General features: G+C 36.1%; 1 protein-coding gene across 3 annotated transcripts in view; it reads left to right on the top strand.

Moving 5' to 3' along the window:
- The window catches only part of BCKDHB (branched chain keto acid dehydrogenase E1 subunit beta), a 117,883-nt gene that overhangs the window by 36,739 nt on the left and 58,409 nt on the right, over positions 1–22,735 (top strand). For all 3 annotated transcript variants that reach the window (XR_014227340.1, XR_014227341.1, XM_082302639.1), the window contains exons 7-8: positions 371–468; positions 3,683–3,793. Coding sequence is in view for 1 of the 3 variants with exons in the window: in XM_082302639.1 (XP_082158765.1) it covers positions 371–468; positions 3,683–3,793 (209 nt within the window). In the remaining 2 variants the exon portion in view is untranslated. The remainder of the gene's footprint in view (positions 1–370; positions 469–3,682; positions 3,794–22,735) is intronic.

Raw genomic sequence — 22,735 nt, 5'->3', positions numbered from 1 at the left:
GTTAGGGTTGGAAGAAACCTCTGGAGATCATCCAGGCAGGGTCACCTAGAGCAGGTTATGCAGGAATGTGTCCAGGTGGGTTTTGAATTTCTCTCGAGAGGGAGACCCTACAACCTCGCTGGGCAGGCTGTTCCAGTGGCCTGCCACCCTCAACGTAAGGAAGTTCTTCCTTATATTGAGGTGAAGCTTCTTGTGTTTTAGTTTATGGTCATCCTGTCGCTGGGCACCAGTAACATACTCAGTGTAATTTTGCTCTGTTATTTTAGATGGCTTTAACATTAAAGAAATATTTTAGTGTATGTTTTTATAGGATAATACTGACTAATAAAGGAATCTAATGCTTATTTTCGCCTGTTTTCTCTTTATTCAGTGGAACAAGTTCCTGTAGAGCCCTACAACATTCCACTGTCTCAAGCCGAGGTGCTGCAGACAGGCAGTGATGTGACAATGGTTGCTTGGGGCACTCAGGTCAGTAACTCTCTTAACAAGCTATTTCTCACCCATCAAAGCCTAGCATTCAAGCTCAAGTGCAGGCATTAAAATGTGTCTTCCATCACTATACGCTTGAATGAATGTTTGTCAGTGTTTATATTTCTGTGAAACCTGCTTTTTATTGTGGAAGTTTTTACTCATTTTTGATTGAAGATGACTCTGGAAATGTAGAAGAGGTACCTGTGCATCAGGTTAATGATTTTTCTATGGTTATGGAAATGATAGGTTTAAGAATGGGGCAGTGAGATTTAACTCTGAGGAAGGCAGTGGGAAAGAAAAGTTCAAAATAGTGTACTGAAAGAAATGTATACATCTTCACTGCATGATTTAAGGAAGTGTAATCTGGGGTTCCCTTTATACAGAAAGTTAAAAATCCACTGAACATTTAATACAAGTAGGGATTGATACAGGTTTGTTCTAACAGTTACATTCTAAGCTGTTCAAGAACATAATTGGCAACTTTCCCCCCACTGCCAAATTAGTATCTGCAAATATTGAAAAAGTTCTTAAGAAAATGCATCTTCATTGTCCAGAATTATAGAAAAGAGATTTGAGTCTAGTTTGGACTTGTCAGAAGTTACTATTTCCTTGGGCTAGTTGAATCTGAGAAGCTTTTAGAGGAGAGAGTGTTACAGCTTTCATGACAAAGAGTATTGAACTGATCTCTGGGTTTGTGCCTTTTTGTCATTATTGTTGTTGGGTTTGTTTGTTTTGTTTCATTTGAAATTTCTAATCTTCTGTGCTTGTCTGTGGTAGTTTCCTTGTTTTCAGACTACTTGATCTCCTTCATATCTATAGTTATTCCTAGTAGTTTCTGATACTTTGCACTGGTGTTTAATGATGGACTTAAATATCTTTACTTGTACATGTTTTCCTCCAGCAGATGTTGATAAAGTAATTTGACTTGAAAAATAATGGCTTAGAAGCTGTCTATGATATAATATCCTGAATTTACTCAGTAGGCAGTAGTGCAGAGAGGACTTGGAGTGACATGCTTAAAAAAAATGATGTGTTCTGGTGCTTGGAAAAATTTAAGACAGACTTTTCTTTCGGTGTGACTAAAAATAGGACTGATGTGCAGACCTAATCCAGATTTAGGATCTGACCAAACCATGGGTGTGGCTGTGCCATACAGCATGGGGACAGATGTTTCACAGATATGCAGTAAATCCAGTGTGTTGGATTGTCACTGGAGGTGACAGGGTTCTGCAGATCAAGTAGGTTCAGTGAGTTTGTGCTGAGGGTGTATTCAGGTGAAGTACATAAACTTGGAGTTTGAGTGCTAATTGTGCTACCAATCCAGAATTTACTGTCAATAGGCAGAGGGCTTGCACAGACTCACTGGTAACTTGTCATATGGTTTTGGACATGAGGTAGTTGCTTGGCAGCTGCTGCTCTGGGGGGGTTCCCGGATGCTAATTGTCCTGGGTGGTGCTCATGAAGGGCAGCAAAGGCTTTTAGCTCCTCTCCAGTTGTGCTCAGTCTTTTATTGTCATTAACTAATCTGTTTATTGTCATTAACTAATCCATATCCCCTGTGAGCTAGGTAAATGTTTTCATTTGTACAGAGAAACAGCAAAAACATCCATTCTATGTGCCATGTTGAAAATTCTCAAACATTCTTATTGCAGCCACAGATGTATTAGAAGTTTAAACAAAAACACTGCAAGCTATGTTTTCTTTCTGTTATTGCAATACTTCTATTGATATCCCTTGTAAAATAGTCCTTTTGCATTTAGCTGTTCATGTAGGTATGATGTAGTTTAAATCCTTAATCATCTTATTTCAGTATAGAATTTATGCCTGTCTAGGATTTATTAATGCCCTCTAACCTTCAGGCAAGTGACGCTGCCTGACCATGTCCATATTACTAAATTCTTTTGCCTTCAAGATGAAGATGACCTCATCCAAGCTGATTATTTGGGATGGTCCTTGGCTTCAACCCTTACCTATGCCTAGAAGTTGCTTGATGGAGGTCATCTGCCACAGTCCAAACCTGTATTATGAAATGTTCTAACAATCAAGAGAGCACCAGAGTTTATTGGCAACATCATATCGAGAAATTTTTTTACCCTCATATCTCGTGAGCAGATGCTTCTTGCTGAGATATTTGTGGATGATAATCTGAGTTGTAACAGTCGTTGTTTTCCATGTTGGAGCATTTGCTAGCAAATGCTTGTTTTAGGGAAGCCAATGCTTGAAATACATTTTGCTGAGAAGTGTTTTATAACCAAATGTCAAGATACAGTTTTGAATGTATATAGTATTGCTTTATTTTCTGTTCTTAGCATAATATACCTTATGGAAAGGATGGTAATAGATGTGGATTGTTTTATATCTACTGTGATGCAGTTACATATACTACTAAATAGATTCCTTAACTGATGGATAGGGAATAATCTGTATTCCAGTTCAGTGATGGCCACTTGCTAGAGGGGAATACTTTTTTGTTTTAATAAAATGTTAATTGTAGTAACCAGCTAATGCAACATCTGTAATGTTGGTGTTAAACTGTATATTGGAAGACCAGTAAATGGTTAGAATATTGTGCTACTGCTATATGCTTTGTTTGTGGGGGTCAGGAATGGATATTTACAGGTAACTTTTTATGTGATGCTTACTTTCCTAGCTGTTCATAAGATAATGCTTTGGAGATGATCACTTGGTTATGTTTCACTTTCAGTAAGTTGTAGCAAGTGTAGTTACTGGGACTACTAGAACTGTTTCTTGGCTTTTTGGCTAAGATCAGATGCAGTGCAGTGTAGTATTTCTGAATGTACGTAATGCTTCTTTGCAGAATTGTGTGGGACTGCTACATCAAAGTACTTGACTGTGATGTATTTGGGTATTAGCTTAGTTACAGTCTTAACAAAAAACTTGTAAAACACATTCAAACTGATTACAAATAGTAAGGACCGATACTGTTAACTGAAAGTCACTTCTCTAGAAAGAAAATTTTGTTCTCAGTGATTCTCCAGTGAGTTTAGTTTTTGGGGTGGAGTTAAAATACTAGGAATAATTAGGTAGTAAATAAGAAGAATGAACTGAATACTAAATGGTTATTACTCAATAGAAAGGTCTGTGTTCAACGTGCAGGTGATATGTTAAATCACTGATTGTATTCTATATGTGTAATTTAGAACAATTTACGTAATTTAGATGATTTGGTGATGATACATTGCTTTTTCAGGTACATGTGATCAAAGAGGTGGCAACAATGGCTCAAGAAAAGCTTGGTGTGTCCTGTGAAGTTATTGATCTGAGGACCATCTTACCTTGGGATACAGAGACTGTTTGTAAGGTAAGGAAATGATGCATATTAATTTAAAAACAGCCCCAGTTTTTTTAAAGACCTAGATTTTTTGCTTTCTTTTGTATATATTGTTCTGTCTGTTTTGTTTCATATCATAAATTCAGAGTACATGCACCCTGCATGGACCAAACATTCGCTTTAGCATTAAAAGGGAATTCTGTTTCAGGGTTCAAAATACTGTCAGAATACCTGTTCTTTACTTTGAAGCAGAGGACACAATTTAATCAGACTTCTTCCTGAAAATTGCTTTTCCATGATTTCTGACTTTTCGTCTCATCTTTGTTGTCTTTGGGTCTGAAAAGATCCGGTGAAATCTTTATCTTTTTTTCTTGCTGTTTTAGGTTAAGATCTTCATCTAGTTTTAGGTGTGCAGTAATGTGCCTAAGTGTTGTTTATCTGTATTTTTAGAAATAAATGTTTTGATTTAAGGTATATTGAATTTTTGGGTTGGGTAGAAAAAGCAGCATTTATTCAGACTACCTAGTTTGAAATTCATGGGTACTGGAAAGTCCTTTTCTTCTTTGTGGAAGTCTTTGATGTTGCTAACAGAACACTTGCTGCTTCTGCTAGAGCTGAGAGTTTCCTTAAGCTGGCAAATCTACAGTCCTGCAGGACCATGGCTAACAACTCCTTGGGTCCTAATTCAAGCTAGGTACACTCACTCATGTTGCTGAACAAATCGCTCAGAAGACTGGGAGATGTCTGCAGCTTTCTTAGCTCAGGCCTGGTAACTGTAGTGCACTGAGTTAACCACAGGGATGAGAACAGCCATGGGCTTGCAAAAAGGTATGTGATTCCATCCAATACTTTCTCTGCTTGCAGTTTCTAGTTTAGAGCAATATGGTGTATATCTACAGCTAACTCAGATGGTACAGATGTTTAAATAGGGCAGAACAGGTGCATACCTGACTCTCTATATACTTGGAATATCTTAGTTGTGTAGACAAGGGTTTTGTCATTCAGTGTTTGCTCAATAAGGGCCTTGCTTCTGGTCAGGTAACATATAAACACTTTAAGTATGATAAAGGGAAAGATGCACCATTGATCTGCTACGCTATGGCAAAGCTTGTATTTCTCCTCAGTTTTATTTATCAGAGGGACTGCCAGTGGGATGGGATGGAATAGATTACGGGAGGAAAGAGCCATGTTGCACATCTGCTGTTGGCAGTGTTCTGCTGTCTGGTTGTGGATGTGTTACAAATTGTGTACTTATATGTGTAGCTATGAGTTGCCTCATAAATTTGATCTTCTTGGTTGAAGTGTTTTCATTCTTTGTTTGAAGTATATTTCTTGTGACTTGGCTGTACTTTCTAGCTGTAAAAAATGAAATGTGTTGAGTAACTGTCATCAATATGAAATGAAACTTTGGCCATAATAAATCCTTTACAATCTCTTCTGAACAAGCTAAATGATTCTTTTTTTTTAGTTAATTTTTTCCCCTCCTTTGGGTATTTGATCTGTCATTCTTTGAAAACAAAGTATGTCTTTGAAAGAGCAGTTAAGTCTATTTTTTTGGGTTGGACCTGCACTGAAATGCCATCAGGAAAAAACGTAGCTGTGCATAGGAAGTGCAGAGCTTTAGTTGTACAATATTTTGCAAATATGTTCTTTAAATTTGGATACTCTGTGAAGATTTTCAGATCATGTTCTGTCCTGAACGTCTTTTAAAGTATTGTGGCATAAATAAAAATATCATAGAATGGTTTGGGTCCTAAAGGACTTTAAAGATCATATAGTTTCAACTCCCCTGCCGTAGACAAGGACATCTTCCATTAGATCAGGTTGCTCAGAGTCCCATCCAAGCTGGCCTTGAACACTTCCAGAGGTGGGTCATCCACAACTTCTCTGGGCAGCTTTTCTCTGCCTCACTGCCCTTACAGTGAAGATTTTTTTTTTTCTAATATCTGATCTAAACCTGCTCTCAGTTTGAAACTATACCCCCTTGTCCAGTCACTACATGCTCTTGTAAAAAGTCTCTTTCCATCTTTATTGTAGGCTCCTTTCAGGTACAGGAAGGCTGCAGTTAGGTCATGCTGAATCCTTCTCTTTTCCAGACTGAACAATCCCAATTCTTAGTGTTTCCTTGTAGGAGAGGTTCTCCACCTCTCTAAAAGATGGAACAGATGGATCTGTTGCTTTAAATCTGTTAATAAGTTTACTACTAAGAATTAAGAGAGTAATTTCAAAAAAAGTATAGTGCCTGTTGGCTAGGCAGTTCAGCTATTTGTTATAATAAATACCAAATAATGAATGTTTTTAGTTAGCATTGCTGTTATGTTAATTTGGCTGTATTCTGGCTGGTCTGATGGGAGAAAAGTTAAATTCTCTTCTGTAGATCTTGTCTGTTTTGCTCAGCTGAAAATAATTAGTGGTTTGCATTTGTGCATTAGGTGGTTGCATTATGTAACCCTGAAACTTTTTAAATTTAATTTGCATCCTGTACAACTTTTAAGGTAATTGCCAATGTAAACAGAAGGATGGAAACTACACTTCTAGCTGCTTGCTGTAGCTTTATCTCAAGAGGAACTGCTTGTGGCAACTGTTGCAGTTGGTAGTGGCTTACAGCATCACTTTGCGTGATGGGACTTATTATTCCCTTCCTGAGATGCCAGTGTCAAGGTCCAAAAGAGCAGTAGGTAAGTTGGCCATTCCAGAGAAAGTCCTCAGCTGGTCATTGGTCTGCTTATGTTCTCTCTGTGGGCTCTTAAATGATAATGGAATTACTTTTACTCCAGTCCAACCAATAAGCAAGTTATCAGCTCTCAGAGGCTGCCCTTTGCCTCAGACTATTACTTGTGTCAGCACTCATAAACATCAGGCCAGCTTTTTGTTTTTCCTTGTCTCACATGTGTGTTTGAAATGTGTCCATTGTCTCTTTGTCCTGTTGGATGCAGGTGATGGTGCATGTAATACATCATAACCTTACTGCTCTTCTGCTGGTGCTGGGATGCATGGTCCTTGGCTGAGGGGAGTCTGTGTGGTGTTGGAGACCAGGACTTTGGGTTTTGCTGTAAAAACAAATCCCTCAGTTTTACTGCTAGAAGTGTTGTCCTTTGTGATCAGTAAAGGCTGTCATTTTAGTCTTTCTTAGCTGGAAAGATATTCGACTTTAATTTGACAGCTGTGGTGTAGGCATGAAGAGGGATGGGCTGAAATTGTTAGTGCTTTGGAGATGAGCAATAATATGTCAAAATTTTCACTGCAAGTCTAACTCCTTAGTCTGCTTTTTGTAGCTTTTTCTATAGAGGAAATTATGTCATCAAAAGGCATATCTCCTAGAAATATGAGAAGTTGTACTTCACAACTGCCACCAGAGGCCTCTTCTAGTCAAGTTAAGCATCTGTTCTGACTTTGCATTGCTCCTATGAGCATGTTTATGAATATATAGCTTTGAGGGAAATATAAATTTAAAGAATAAATATAGTGAGCATGAAAAAAAATTGTTGTCTAATTTTACTGATATTTTCTTTGCATTTTGAAGATTTTGAGATTATGCTTGGTTTTGAAATACGTTAGCATTTGCCATCTGCATGTGGAGATGAGGTTGCACCTGCCTGGAGCAGACTACCATGGACTTCAAATGGATCCCAGCAGTAATTGAAACTTTTTTTGGTACAATTTGTGGAAACGTGGGTCAACATGCAAACGGGGGCTGGATCTTGCTTTTGTCAATCTTCAGATGTCTAAGAAGGAGAAATGAAGTTTGACCTAGTTACAGCAGCTCATAGAGAGAGCTCATTCTAGAGAAAGGATATTTCCTAAGGGTCATTCATCAGAACTGCTTCAGCAGTGTGTTTTTTTTATGAGATAAATTGGCCTCTGGAAATACTATGGTTTAAAAGTTTGGTCTTTTTAAAAGTAAGTTAGAGAAACCCTAGTTTTCCTAGAGTAAAGTTAGGTGAGACAAACTGAACTCTTAATTTTGTAGCTGTGAGATGACACCTGCTGCTGACATAAGTAGTTGGCCTGTTTAAAAAACATATCTGACATATTTTTACTAGGATAAAAGCAAAGAATCTATGAGTGTATGTGTTTTATATACATTTCTATACATTAAAATGCATGCTGATCTGTAGTCTTTCTAAGGTCTTTCACAAGAAAAATTGAGTAGATTGTACCAGTTGTACATGCACAGAGCTCCAGTGTATTGCTTCTGAATGAGACACGAAGCAAAAGCAAACATGCTTTTCCCCTAGAGGGTTGAAAGTAAACCCAACATCAACTCCCAATATGTAGCTGTATAAATCAGCTTCAAAAGTTTTTTTTTTATGTGTTGGAAAAGTGACACAAGCTTGTTTAAAGAGTATGTGTTGCCTTTGCTGCTTTCTTAGGAAGTGTAATAGCAAAGGCCATCCTTAGATTGCTGAGCATCTTGTCTGTGTATACATTTTCAGTGTCATTGTGGTCAGTGAGAAATTTGCTAGGTCTCTTGTTTACTTTGACAATCTTCACTGATTTCTGACTAAAACTCTTGTTTTATTCACTAGGACTGGTATATGAGTGGTATAGCAGTTATAATTCAAAGAGAGATGAGCTAGCTGTCCATAGAGTTGATTTTTTTTTTTTTTTTTGTGAGGGAGAGAATGCATTCCCTGTGCTTATTCTAACATCAGCATCCTCCATCTGTGTTTTTTTTTCCATGTATGAGTGGACTGGGATCAGGAGTGATTTTTTGCCATTATACCTTCACCTGTAAACAGGAATGCATGAAATGAATGTGTTTCTCAACATACCCTGCTGACAGAGAAATCTCTGCCTTGAACGCTCTGCTGACTGTTGCATGTGCATGCAGACATCTGCTTTTAGCACAGGCACAGCAAAGATGTCAGTTCCTAATCCAGACAGGTAACACTTCCCCACTACTTCATTGTTTACCTGTGCTACTATTGAAAGAACAAGCGGCCATGAAGGATGCTGCTCAAAAAACTGAAACATGAATTATATATGAAATATCTATAAAAATGGTTTCTTTATATACCGCAAAACTGTTTAAAAGCACTTTTTCTCCCTTCCGGAATGAAGTTTTCAAATAAAAGTTTTATTTTCTTCACTATACTTAACAGATTTGCTTGGACATTCTGAATAGATTAGGCTGTGTGGACTTTCCTGTGTAAGAACTGCTGGGTGATGTGGTATTGATTAAAAAGCCAATGGCACATTTCCCAGTGCTTCACTGGTCACATTCAGGATAAAATTCTGTAGTTGTAGTGGGTTTTATATTGAAAAATATGCATGTGTTACTGGAGGTAGGAAATCTAGCTCAGGATTTAGTACTCTTAAGGGATTGTGCAAGTTACTGTAGCTTTTTCACCCTGAATTCAGCCAAGAATGTTATTTAAATGTTGAACTGATTAGTATCACTCTGCCATTTTAATTTCGAAAGTGAAAATTTGCAAATAACATTGTTATACTTTTGTATTATTTAGAAGGCAAGTATTTGCCACACAAAATGATACCTAATTAGTCATCTTAACTGTCTGTGAATGGTTGCTACCTTAGTGCAAAGAAGTGCTGAGAAAAAGTCATTCTGAAGTTGCTTCCTTGGGGCACTATGCTGCAGTCAAGTGAAGGGGTGTTTGTAGTTCTGGGCACTCAGTGTTGCTTTGCTCCTCTCAGGAAGGGTTCTGCAGACCCCCTCATGGAGGTCAGCATAAATGCTCGTCAGGCTGCAAACACATAGGCTGCTCATTGGAAAGAGCAAATCTGAGCAAAAGAAAAGCAGAGTTCCACAGAGGGAACCAGGGGGTAATGCAGACTGGGGCAAACTCTGTGCCTGTCTTCCATCGAGGCTCTTTGATGGGAACCTTTTTTCCAGCATGTACTAGAGCATTATCCTTAATGCACAAGTGGCATTTTTGTCAGATATGATCAGTGAATAATTTTCAGTAGTAGATCTTTCATGTCCTATACTTAATAGGCAGCATGTCCTAGCAGACCTATGGGTCTACCAGCTTGTTCCATTCCTTTAAGTTTACTTCATCGACTTGGACTGTGAATAAAAGGAAAATCAAGATCAGCAGGCCTGATGTGGGTTTTTCATGCATTAACTACACTCACCAGGCATTGAACTGTACAATTGTATCACAGGTATCCTGGGATCAGATTTATGTTTCTTGGCTATCTGTTCTTGATCTTTTGCCATTTTACATGTTGCTCTTTGGATTTCTTATTGAATGGATCTTGTACCTATAAAATGTGATTAAAATTGTACTGCTTGCATGATGACAGTTAACTTTGTCACTGTTTCCATAAGAAACTTGTGTCTTTTGGTCTTGTAGTTTCAGGTTGCTAGAGAGTGCTGTGGACTGTTGCTTGGCTTCCAGAAGCAGAATGCTGGAGCCATACTTGGAGGCAGACATTTTAGAGTTATGAGAATATATATGTAACCATTTTAGAAGCTAATTATTCATATCTTTCCTCTTCTGTGTTTTAAGAAAGCTTTGAATGGAAGCTTTGTTTTTTGTTCCCATGTATCTTGTTTTTTCAGGGATGTACCTCAGTGGCAAAGTGTTTGTGTATATATAGTTCTGTTTTCTCCTTTCTCCCTCCCAATATAAAAATAGTTCTCAGTCTTTTTGCCTATGTATTGACAAGGGATACTTGAGAAACAATCTGATTAGAGAAAACCATAGACAGAGAAAAGGCATTTGCATTTAGTTTCTGTTAACATAGAGTATAGTGCTGATGATACTGTCCATCAGTTCTTCATCAGACCTTTTCCCTTTTGCTCATGTTATATATTACAACCTTCAGATTTAAAGGCATTTAGGCAAATAAATGAGCAGTGGTACATAGTCTATAGTTAGAAGCTATTTTATGGTTCCAATATGTGCATTTATTTTTTTCCTTGCAAGTGGTGCTGATTGAATTCTAATGGAAGTTGGGATGAAGTTCCATGATGGTAATCATATATGAATCACTCTTCCATAGATGTAATTATTGCTTCCCTACAGTATTGCCTTTTTTTAAATGCCCATAGCTATTTATCCTGCCACTATCACTCAGTTGAGCCAGCTGCTCTTTTAAACTTTTTTTAGGATTCATATGCTGCAGATTCTTATTATTTGTGCTTTATTAACCTTTACCCCATGAGAATGTAGTTTTAAGTATTTCTACAATAATTTTGTACTTCTAAAGATAATGTTGAAATTTGTCATGCCAAGATTTAATGTTTTTTACTGAATTATTGTCTAACAATATGCATTTATTAATAGCACAATGCATTATATTTAGCTTCTTGTAAGTATTTTTCTATTCACAGTGATGGCAGTCTGAAATGCTTGTAATAAAAGAATAGACTGCAGATTTCCAAATTGTCATAAATATTGTTGGAATTTTTTTTATAGTAAGGCTTTGTTTTTCTTTAAGATATACATACTCACTGAGATCTTTTCCAAAGAGCTTAGAGCTATACCTGGTATTAGACTTAGTTTTCATTATGCTGCTACCTTCTCTGATACTACTAATGTGGAACAGGATACCATTTCCCATCCCTCCCATCTTCGTTTTGTGTTCAAGAGTCTGTACTTATGGATTGCTTTAATTTCTGTCTGCAACACAACAGTATTCTGCACAAGCAATGGGTTTCTTCTAAATAAACTCAGTCTATTCTATAATTGCTTCTTCTGTCAAGCTAATATGGACTACTCCTAAAGTCCCCCAAGCCTCTTGAAATTCTTTTAGTCTGTTTGACTGCTCCGTGCAATCTGGTGGGCTGATTTAGTGCATAAAATCCTGAATATCTGTTTACCTTATTGACTCATTAAGATAGAAACAGTTATTTTCTTGTTATACATATTATAACTTCTTGTTACTCAATTTTTGGCAGCTCTGAGACACATTAAGACCTTTACCATATTGAAATGTTTGAAATTCTGAGTATATGTTAATGAGTCCTCTGCTACTATTTTTATCATAAGGAGGTTGAACTAATCTGAAACCCTTGCAGTTTGCTTACTTGTTCTATGTATGTAATTTGCACTGTCCTGGAATTTATAATATTTTGCTGAATAGTGTGATAGAATAGGACAGAATTTGCCTGGGCTTGGTGGACATACTACTTTTGCTTGTGGATATAGAAAACCAAAAAATTGCTGTTTTGTAATGTCACAAAAAATGTCATAGAATGAGATGCATGTATTGAATTATTGCATGATTATATAGTGGTTTAACATGGAAAAAACAGGTCTGCATTTCTCTTTCTCTCCAGAAACAAATTAGACTAATTTTGTTTTCCTAGCTTTTTTGTTTGCAAAATATGCTTTTGAGATGTAAAGCTGCTACTGCAGAAATTTTCATTTGATGAGCATTTTTGAGAATCCTGAACTCTGTATATTTCAAAGTTCCTGAGGACTTTAATGTAAAAGGAAATTATAAACCAAAAAAATGAATTATATTTTTCTATGATACTACATTTCAGCAGTGTACTTTAGCAATTTTTCCCCTTTATTTGTGATTTCCTTTCAGTTGTTATATGGAACTAACCCTACAGAACCAAGAAGCTGCCTGTCGTACAGAGTATTCTTTTTCATATAACACATGACAAAATTTCAAGGGACAGATCCTAACTTTTAGTCTGTTCTGCTTGAAATTTTTCTTCCGGCTAAATTACATTTAGATTTTGGGTGTTTGTATGCTGGATACAGCAAATGATTAGTGATGCTGTGACACCATGTAGCTTCATCTCTTGGAAGATGCTCATCTAATTTACCTTTAATATCAGCCCATTAATATCTCTGGAGGTCTTTGTACCTGTTCATTACTGGCATCTGAGCATATTCTGTTTTCTGTGCTGAAAAAGACTAAAGCTTTGCTGTTATTCAACTTGATTCTTCTAGGCACAAAGGAAAAAAAAAAGAAAAAGGAAGTATCTGATTACAGAGGTTGTCTTTGTCTCTCCCAGACACAAAGAGCAGGAGGAATGACTGTTGCAACATTTGCTACTGCTCTTGTTGATCTCTTCTTTCAGGTACCCATTTGGTACACAGAGATGTGTTAAAATAATTTCTAGCCTTTGTACTTTAAATACCACTAGTTAAAATGAGGAGCCAAATGAAAGGAAGTACTTTGAGCTATGGCATGTGTCGCCATTACTTCGAGAAGAATGCAAAAAATTGGGCCTTAGTGGTAGGAAATGCAGGATGGACCAGTGACATCTGAGAAAAAGCAGGAGATTCCATTGGCAGTGCTAGAATGTTGTCATATGCTTGATTCATGTCCTATTCTTCTGCCCATGACTTGACTAGGAACTACACATCTGTATCATTCTGGAAGTGGTGTGATTTTACTTACTGTGTAATGAATCTCACTACAGTGGTAAATCTGCAGGGAAATTGGGTGTTCTCTGCTTTTTGTGAATATTAGTACAAAATAAATTTCCTGTACTATCTTGACACTGTTCTTCCTCTCCTACTTTTCTACTTGTGTGATTATTCTGCGAATAGTTTTGCTATTCAACCTTATAGCTTGTGAGATGGTGAGATATAGATATTTTGCCAATTTATTTAAAATAGGAAAGATTTTCATTCATAAAATTATAAAAAGTCTTTAGGGGGAATTAGTTCAAACTGATTTTTCATCTCATTGATGAGAGAATATGAAGGATAACATATAAGAAAAACAGAAATTAAATTAGTAAAGTACTGGTAGGTCTTAATCTGAAGCAATCTAAAATAACTATGTTAAACATAAGAATAATTTTTACTATTTTTTAAAATAGTGTGTTGTGAGGGGAATTGTTCATTCAGCCTACTGAAGAAGCTGCCAGCATAATGAATGCTTGCCATGATACAATTTTAAGATTACACAATTCATTTGTTTTTTTCCATTCAATTCATGTGTGAGGTATTTATTCACTTGCCTGAGCAGTATTCTGTTTAAACTGTAGTCACATTACTTGGATCAACAGTGAAGTGTGCTGTAAATTGTAATTGTGCTTTGATTTGTGTCTTGTGGCTTAAGACATGCAATTGTTTACAGAGAATGCTAATCAAACTTTCCAGATGAGAAAAAGTGGTAACTTAATACCGCTTGGTTACTGTATAATGCTCGTGCTGTAAATGTGCATTCTGTTTCTCTGTCCAGCTAAAAACCCCCATATTGCCAGTTTTAATAAGTTCCTTGATCTGCACATGACAAAACTGTAAAATCACTCTTTTGGCATGTGGTCAAACATTACCAATAAGTACTAATCTATACTATATTATCACAGCTGGCACTTGTGGTGCATTTACTGACATGCTACCTAGACTTTGAAATTCTCAGTAGTGCTGTGCTTGGAAGGTTACAGATTTAAGGAAGAAGGGCTTGAATGGTTGCTGCAAAAGGGGAATCGGTTTTGAGTTTAAAGAGCATGTGGCATCTATTTTTCATTTGCCATTAAACTGGTATGTTATTTTAGTACTGAAGGCAAAAGTTGATTTATTAAAACTTTTTCAAAGTTTAAAAGGTTTCTCTTAAAAATTATGATTTCTAAATAAAATTTAGAAGGTGTGTGTTTTCTTTGTGCTTCTTACAGGGAAAATGGAGTTGAGGAGAAAAAAAAAAAATTTGGGTTACTAAGCTTGGCAGTGGGATTTAGTTTTTCATGTGTTAGTATTGAACTATTTGCAATATGATGGCAAAAAAATGTTGCACTTTTACAAGCCCATGGAAACAATTAATTTCTGATTACCAGCTGTGGTGTTTTGCTGACATTAGAGAACCTTCTTGATACTGTCATTTTTTTGGCTAAGAGCTTAATGATGTTTTAAATAGTGGATTGCCTAGGGGAAAACGTGATTTTTAGATCTTAACACACTGTCAGCTGTTTGTGTTAATATAGTTTTATTTTCCAGTGAAAGAAAATAAATATTTCAGAGTAATCTGTCTACACAGTCACTCGTAAATTGTCCTTTCTACTGGACAATCAAAATGTATTTAAAGTAGTTAATGTATATGTTACTGTGTATCTACGTGTTAGATTTAAATTATCATCTTGATCATCTAGACATTTAAGTGTCATCAGGATTGGTGTATACATTCTGAAGTTAAACCTGAAAGATCTTGGTTGTTATATCTGATTTCATAGGTGCAAATGTTGCAAAACGTAGAGATTTTCTAGGGCAATTACTTGGGATAATTGAAAAGCTAATATATGGAACCTTTCTTGTTTCAGAAATGACTCAGTAACACAATGGAATTTGCTTAATAGAAAAGATGAATTTAGCTATATATTTTTTTCTCTGTAACTTCAGTAGTTCTCAAATATTTAATAAAATTGTAACTTGTTTTGCTCAAGTCATCAGTGTTAATTTTCTGACCTGGTCCACACTAGAATAAAATACCTTTTTTTTTTTTTTTTCCAGTATTGGGAAAAGGTCAAAATAAAGAAGTGTAGAAGACTCACAATCCCCCTCTCTCCTGTATTCTTCATTAATTTAGTATTTATTTAATTATCACCATTATATCAGAACCAACACGATTGAGCAACCGATGATTCAGCAAAGTACAAAGGAAATTGCTGATGTGATCAAGTTTTGAGCTTTCACCATCTGTGTTCTAAAGAAATAAAATATTTCTTGGTAACACAGAAATGCTATCTTTAAATAAATAAGAAACTCTGAGCAATCTAAAATTATGTAATTTAGAGGCTCAATGCTTTTATAAGTAAACATCATTAGAAATGTGAAAGCATAAAGGAAGAAATTGTGATTTGCATTAGTCAAGTGCCTTACAGGTCCTTTAAAATAATTGTCAGATTATTCAATTTCTTTATGCCATGGTCTTGCCTTTCATAAAATTTGTATTAATCTTCCATTTTTCCAGTGTTGCCTAAGGTAAATACATTAATTATTTGGGGCTTCCAGTAACTTTTAAAGCTATGGATCTTTTGTCTCATTTTCTTCAAGGCACTGCAATACAGAGCTTTAGTCCCCCTTTCCAATTTTCTGAATTTAGCATGCTGTTTAATTTTTGCTTAACCAATTCCCCTTTGAGGAAAACAAGTGACAACAAAGACTAAGCAACAGTCTTTCTCTAAAATGATAAGATTCCACTCAAGAAAATTTTACCTAAGAAATCTAGAAACTGTGATAAACTTGCTTCTGAAAAGCTTTTTGCAAACAGAGCTCTAAAGAATATCAGAGAACACAGAATTTGTTACAGGGCAGTAAGGTGCTCAGCTTCTGTGAGAGGTGGTGTGCAAGTACTTTTCTGTAAGCAGATGTTGCTCAGAGTGAAAAAATGGAGAAAACTAGTAAACAACCTCATTTTGTTTGCCACCTACAGTGCTGGGTAATTGGTCTTCCCTCTGGCCCTTCCCCTAGCAAAAAAAGGTTTTTAGAGATCCTTAACAGAACTACAGCTCTGCTAATTACTGCTTTCCAGAAATGGATTGACATTTTGGTCAAATACGGTTTTGCTCCATTGACAAGCTTAGTTATGCTTCTTTCATCATCATGCTCTGAGATGTACAGAGCTTCTTGGTAATTTCCATGGATATGTGTTTAACGTTTTCTCTCTCTGGTTCCTGCATATTTAGAGGATGTAAATGAGGAGATCTCTACAGGCATTTCAGTGATTACAGTGATGCAGTATTAATTCCAGACTGGGAATGAATGTTACTCAATGATATTGCATTTGGAAATTACAGCTTCAAGACAGGAAGGTCTCATTTGTGCCTTGTATGGTTCTTACAGCAACTTCATGGCTTTTCTGTCTCTATCCCATCTGCCATCTGCCTTAGTGATTTGGGAGAAAAATATTATGTGACACACAGTTCAAGACTATGACATTTCAAACTGTTTAGAGGAAAGACTGTCTGAGAGATGCAAATAGTATGAAATAAGCAGAAAGGAGGGAGCAAAGACTATTACTCAGCAATATTCAGAGCTCTGCAGTGAATGAATTACAGGCTTTGATTATTTATTTTGTCATGTACAAAGATGACTGCTGTCTTTTAGTTGGTAAGCATGTAAAGAGTTCAACATCTTTTAAGCTGCTGATCTAAGTGAAAAATGCAAATGCCTATGTATCATGTTAAACAGAAGAAGCCAAATAGTTAATTCTTTGAGGAGTATACACCAAATAGATAAGGAATACTTACAAACTCTTATTGCTGTTTTTTTCATGCTGCTGACTTGTAATGCTATTTTTTCATGCATCACTCATAATGGTGATCAGTGATCAATGAAAAAAATTTATAACATGCTGTTTTTCCCAGATTATTTTCACAATTTTTTCAGCTTACCAGGAGAGGCTATTTAAAAATGAAATGTATTTCTTGGTCTGTAAATGAAATGTATTTCTTGGTCTGTAGGTAGACTTTCTTTTGTGTACATTTTAAAATTTCTATAATTAGTGATTCTTGGGCTAACGTGTTAAAAGGTTCAATGCAGCAATTAAATATAGCTCTATTGTGTGTCAAGAAATATCTGTCTCAAAGATGAGGCTTGGTTTGGTGTTTTTCATTGAAGAGAATTCCATTGAGATCAGTGGCAAATGCATATATTTTGTGACAGTTTCTGTGTATGCTAATGCTTCCTTGTCCTGCCCTAACCCATCAAATGTCATTGGCTTGCTGTAGCTCTCAGTAGCTGAAAGACGATGAAGCTTTATGGAAATGAGTAATTGTGCAATGACTTTGGTTGAATACAAGTAGCACTAGAAGGCATATGATTCACCTTAGTAATGTTTTTAAGCACTGGAAGAAGTTCTTATTTTACTGTAGTTTAACATTTTTATTAGTTTTAGCTTGGATATGGAAGACATATGGAACATGCTGGAAGATTATAATAGTGGCATTTTCCAGAAAATAGAATCATAGTTTCTGAAACTCAAGTCTATCTATTAAAGGAGATTGCTGAATATTAACCTTTGTTAATATGATACAACTTCAGACTTTTTGTTACATACAATTGGTCCAGAAAACAGGAATAATAAAACCTGCACATTTGTATAGACTTGAGTCATCATGTGATCTTACTCAGCTGATACAGAGAAGTAATGTTTTACCTTTATCCTGAGCACTGCAGCTTTAGTCCCTCTTCTGGGGAAAAAGAAGTTTTATCCAAATTATTGGTTTGAGTGATAGACATCAAAAAGATCAAATTAATTGTTGTAAGGGCAACAGAGTTATTACTTAAATGGAAAACAACTATTGTTTCATGGTATTTTTATAAATTATGGGCAAATTACTGAGTGCTAACTCTGTGTTAATGATTTAAAAATCGTAACAGCATAGTAGGAGTGTTCCATGAAACAGAAGCCTGAAAAAACCCCCAGAGAACTCTCAGATATCTGTTCCATGGGTTTTGGATTTGGATTTACCATCTTTTCCCTTCCCATGCAATGTTGTGAAGGCACAGAAATGAATTTATTTCTTTACTTTGGAAAACAACATTATGATAAAGAATGAAAAATAATTACTTTTAAAAAGTAAAAAATTGCATGAGGAGTTAAGCTTGTTTTTCTATGAATTTATGTCCCATAGTTTCTAACTTCCACCATTCTATGTCCTCCATTTACCTACGTTAAGATGCTCAGCTCCTTTCTAAAATGGATGGCTAGATAAAAAGCAACAGGGACAATTTGTTGGTGCTTACTGGCTGCTGCTGAAAGAGGTGTGGGAGAGCTAGTGCTAAGTGCAGCTTGTCTTTTATGAGGTTACAAAATTAGTAGGAGTACTAATCTACCTCATAGGGACTGATTTTTACCAAGCTTTTAGGAACTTAATATTTTTAAGACTTGCATTTGGCTGCAAAATGTCTATCAGGACACTGAAAAATGGACAGAAAAATGAGATCAGGTTGCAGGACCCTCATTATCTTGGCTGACAGGCTGAAAATTAATATATACCTAGAAAATGACTATTCCTTCTTCGAGGTCAGATAGGGAGAGAGTGTAACTGATAGAAAAGAAATGGAGATTGTAGAAGAAATGACATGAGGATTGCTGAGATGGTTTGGATGAAGAGAGCACAAAAGATAGAAGGAAGAATAGGACAAAATATGACACTGAAAGAATGAAAAGAGAAGACGAGTTGGTTGTTGCTTTAGAATAAATGGGAAGTAATACAAAAAACTATATTAAGAAGAACATAAACAAGGGATACAGTAATTTTTAAAGCATAGGTTTGCAAGATACTTGGCACAAAATTCTGTAAACAACCTGTTATTCAAATAGTTGTCACATCTATCACTTCACCTACTAATGCTTCTTTTTGGAAGGGCCAGAGATGGCACAGCTCTCATTTTCAGACACCTACTTGATCATCCTGGTCTACTTAATATTTTTGTTTAATTATTTATTTTGCTCAGATCTTTCCCTTCTATTGCCTCATGCTTTCCCATATAGTCCATGTTAGTAATTCAGATACTAAGTCCAGTAAAGCCTAAGTGGGTTCAACATCTTCAGTGAAATGAATTCAGCTGTCTATGATGAAATTAATGAATTTATTGATCAGAATTGGAAGTAATTTAGGATATAGGAATGAAACAGATGCTGGATGCACAGATGCTGAAGCTCCTGCTTCTTTGGGAGCTTTAGTGAAACAAAGTCTCACTGCTGTCCTGCTCATGCTACAATTCCCGGTATGAACCAGAGTGAAAAACAAACAAGGGGTATGCCACTAGTGGTATAGCCAGCACTTTTCTCAGTTCCTTTCTCCATACCTTCCAGAATCCAGGTATTTTCTTTCCAGAACTTGGCATGTCTCTTGCCATGGCCTTTTCTTTTTTCTTGCTGTTCTTTGTGGATACAAGAAAATTCTTGCTAGCAGCAATATTGTATCCACAGTTCTTCGTCAACATTCCTGCACTTTTCATTTTCCAGAATTCATGTTTTTCTTCTGTCTGTTCTGCCTTCAAGTTCTTGTATTCTCACAGTCTTCTTCTTCATCTACAACTTTAAGGAACAGCACTTCTATTTTAATCTTTCTCTTTGGATCAAAGCATGTTTTTTGCTGGGACACTCTAACTATTGTTTGTCCTCATGGTTATTTGAATTGTGTTAGAAGCTACTGAGCAATTCATTGGGGGAAAATGAAGTATTATTGTCTTCAGCAATAAAATTCCAGTCTGTTTTACTTATTTTATTGGTGACCTGATGCTATTTTTCTCCTTTCTTTTAAGAGCAGTTGTTGGCTTTTTTCAAGCTCTCCAAACCTATATAGTTAGCTTCAATAAAATTATTCTGAAGAGACCAGTTATGTGGGTCGTATCTGGCAGCATAGTGTTTTGCTTCTGGATGAATACTGCCAAGATTTGTTCCAGACAGTGTTTTTGTGTGTGTGTTGGGGTGTGAGTATGGCAGTGAATTAGCTGGCTTGTCCTTAGATCCTCCAGAATAGCTGGGGAAGTTGTCTATCTGGTGTTTTTCACAGAAAGTATAGTACAATAGTTGTGTTAGTAGAAGATGTATGAATCTTACAAATAACTGGATTGTCCATGGGAGCCCTTTAAGAATTGCCCAGGATCCCATCTGTTTTTCAAGAATAAAAGAATAGCTGAGGCACTGTTCATCCTCGTGTTTTATAACTCAGCTTTGCTGTCTGACTTTTTGATGTGACTCTAGAGAATCAGAGCACCTGGAAGAGCAAGGGTACTGAACAGAGAGAATGGTGGTGGCTGTGAGGAAGGGGGATAAATAAAGCTATCTAGATGCTCTTAGTATTTCAGATACCTTTATAGTTCTGGGGTAGATCCCTCTAAGATTTTGGGACTTTCATCTTATGGAATGTGGGTGTTTTCTCTGCCTTTTTGGCTGTGGAAGACTGCAGTCTTTCCTTAAAGGTTATCTTGGAGGAACCTCAAAAAACACTCAGACTTAAAAGCTTGGATTTTATTCTTTTGTAAAGAAGTATTATAGTGAAAAGGAGATGTACTGTTACAGCCTGATTATTCCAGGAATTTGAGGGACAGATGAAATTTTCAAAACCTGAACATATTAATAAACAAGATGCATGTAATTTCTGAAAGGCAAGAGGAGGGCTAACTAATCTCAAATTTTAATTTATTAATAGACTTACAACATTTAAGGCCTAAAATAAGTGCTGAATTTGAACATGAATATAGAAAACTGGAGAAGCAAGTTAATTTATGAAGACACTAATTTGTAATGTTTAACAATTAATTAAAACTCTGAAAAGTACTTCTCTCCATGGAATGTCAGATGAATGTGGTGATGCCACACAAACCTGATGGGTGTCTTATAATGTGTTAATGAAGATTTTTGGGATGAAAAGGATCTCTTTAGTGCAAAGGATCTCTTTGGTGCAGTATTGTTCATCTGTATTTTCTGAGACTTTCTAATTTTGCTCCCATAAACAGGGAATTAAAAAGTATAGAGGATGAAGGGAGGATAGATCTGTCCATGGTGTTTTATTAATTACTGGTCACACTGGTGAAGGTTGGAAGCTGCTGCAAAAGTTCTTGTTTTCTGAAACCTTTGCTGTTAAATTTTATGTTTGAGGCTATACACAGAGAAGGATTATTTGAACAGATGTATTTAATTGTGGTCAAGTAGGCAAATATATTTCAAAGTATTGAGGAATCACGAGTTGCCAGTCCAATGGATTCATGAATATTTTCCTTAAGTTTAGTTGCCATTATACTTTAAATGTCTATTTAAGGAATCTGCTCATAGTTATTGCTAGAACACAGTGACTGGGAGATCTAGAGGCATTTGGTTAAAAGAAGTTTATTTTAATATTCATGCTACTTATTTCAGTAGTGTAGCAGATTGTATGTGGAGATCTCAGAAGTAAACATACTCTTGCACCAAATGTATATTAAAATTATTAATTGTCACTATTAAGGGGAGATTCCAGTGACAGAAAGTAAATGAGATGTGAAGAGGTGGAGGAAAAGAATGCAATAAAGTCAGTGCAGTGTATGTAAAGTTATAAGAATGAGCCAGATGGGTTTTATTTTTAAATTTGCTTTTGAATTCTGAATCAGTTTTCTTCCCAAACCAATTCATTGTAGTTTGTGTGTAGCAATTTGTCTTAAGGATATCAAAAAGCCATGCTGTGGAATCCCAGAAATATGTTTTCTTTGCCTATCTCTTAATGAAGTTGATTGCTGTGTTGTTACATACTTTTAAGTTAAACGGGAGTACCCATCTGCACAAAACATAAATTGTCCCCACAATCCATGACTATTATTATCACCTATTGTTTTCTCAGCAATTTTCTGTTTTAGGGTATGTAGAATGATGTTACAAAAGTATTAGAAGAGGGTTTGTAGCACAGTTGTATTACAAGAGTAAGTTTACTGAAAGGCATTGGAGACTTAGTCACTACTTGATAGAATGTTAGTCCTTTTAGTCTGCTTTAACCCTCTCCTATTAAAAATTATATCAAGCAGTCCAGACTGTATTGAGATGCACCCTGCTGTGTGTCATACCTCATTTCTCTTTTCACAGTCTCAGCTCTTTAAATTGCAAGTTCTTTGGAGAGGAATTCTCTGCTACTCTTTATAGGCTACTCTACACATTGGCGATCTGTCTTTGGTTCTTGACTTTGCAGGAAGCTTATAAATCTCTATGTTGGTCATCTCAGCCATACCTTGACAATGTTGTGTAGGGTATAAAGGCCATAACTGTTTTACTATCACCTCTTCATTGCTTCTTAGGATGTTCTACCTAGCCCTGGAGCAACCCCTTTTGGTTTTGACTGCAATTTTTAAAATTTTCTATGTTACTTTGCATTATTCCTGTGCTTGTTTTCATTCTTCCTTATCTCTGCACCACCGTCTTCATACTACAACAGTTTTTGGTGCTATGCAGGAAAAACCCACATTAGTACTTTAGAATTATTTTTGGCATTGATAGTGTAAAATGATACATACTGGAATATTAAATACTAGTATGTTGAGTCAGTAAGTTTTATGGTAGTGTTAACATTTCTGTGCAAGATGTTTCATATGTGCATCCCTGCTGTGGTCACATTAG

This window comes from Coloeus monedula (assembly GCF_965178545.1).
Source record: "Coloeus monedula genome assembly, chromosome: 2".
Taxonomy (NCBI): Eukaryota; Metazoa; Chordata; class Aves; order Passeriformes; family Corvidae; genus Coloeus; species Coloeus monedula.
Note: the sequence above shows the minus strand (reverse complement) of the source record. Positions and strands in the feature narration are given on the sequence as shown.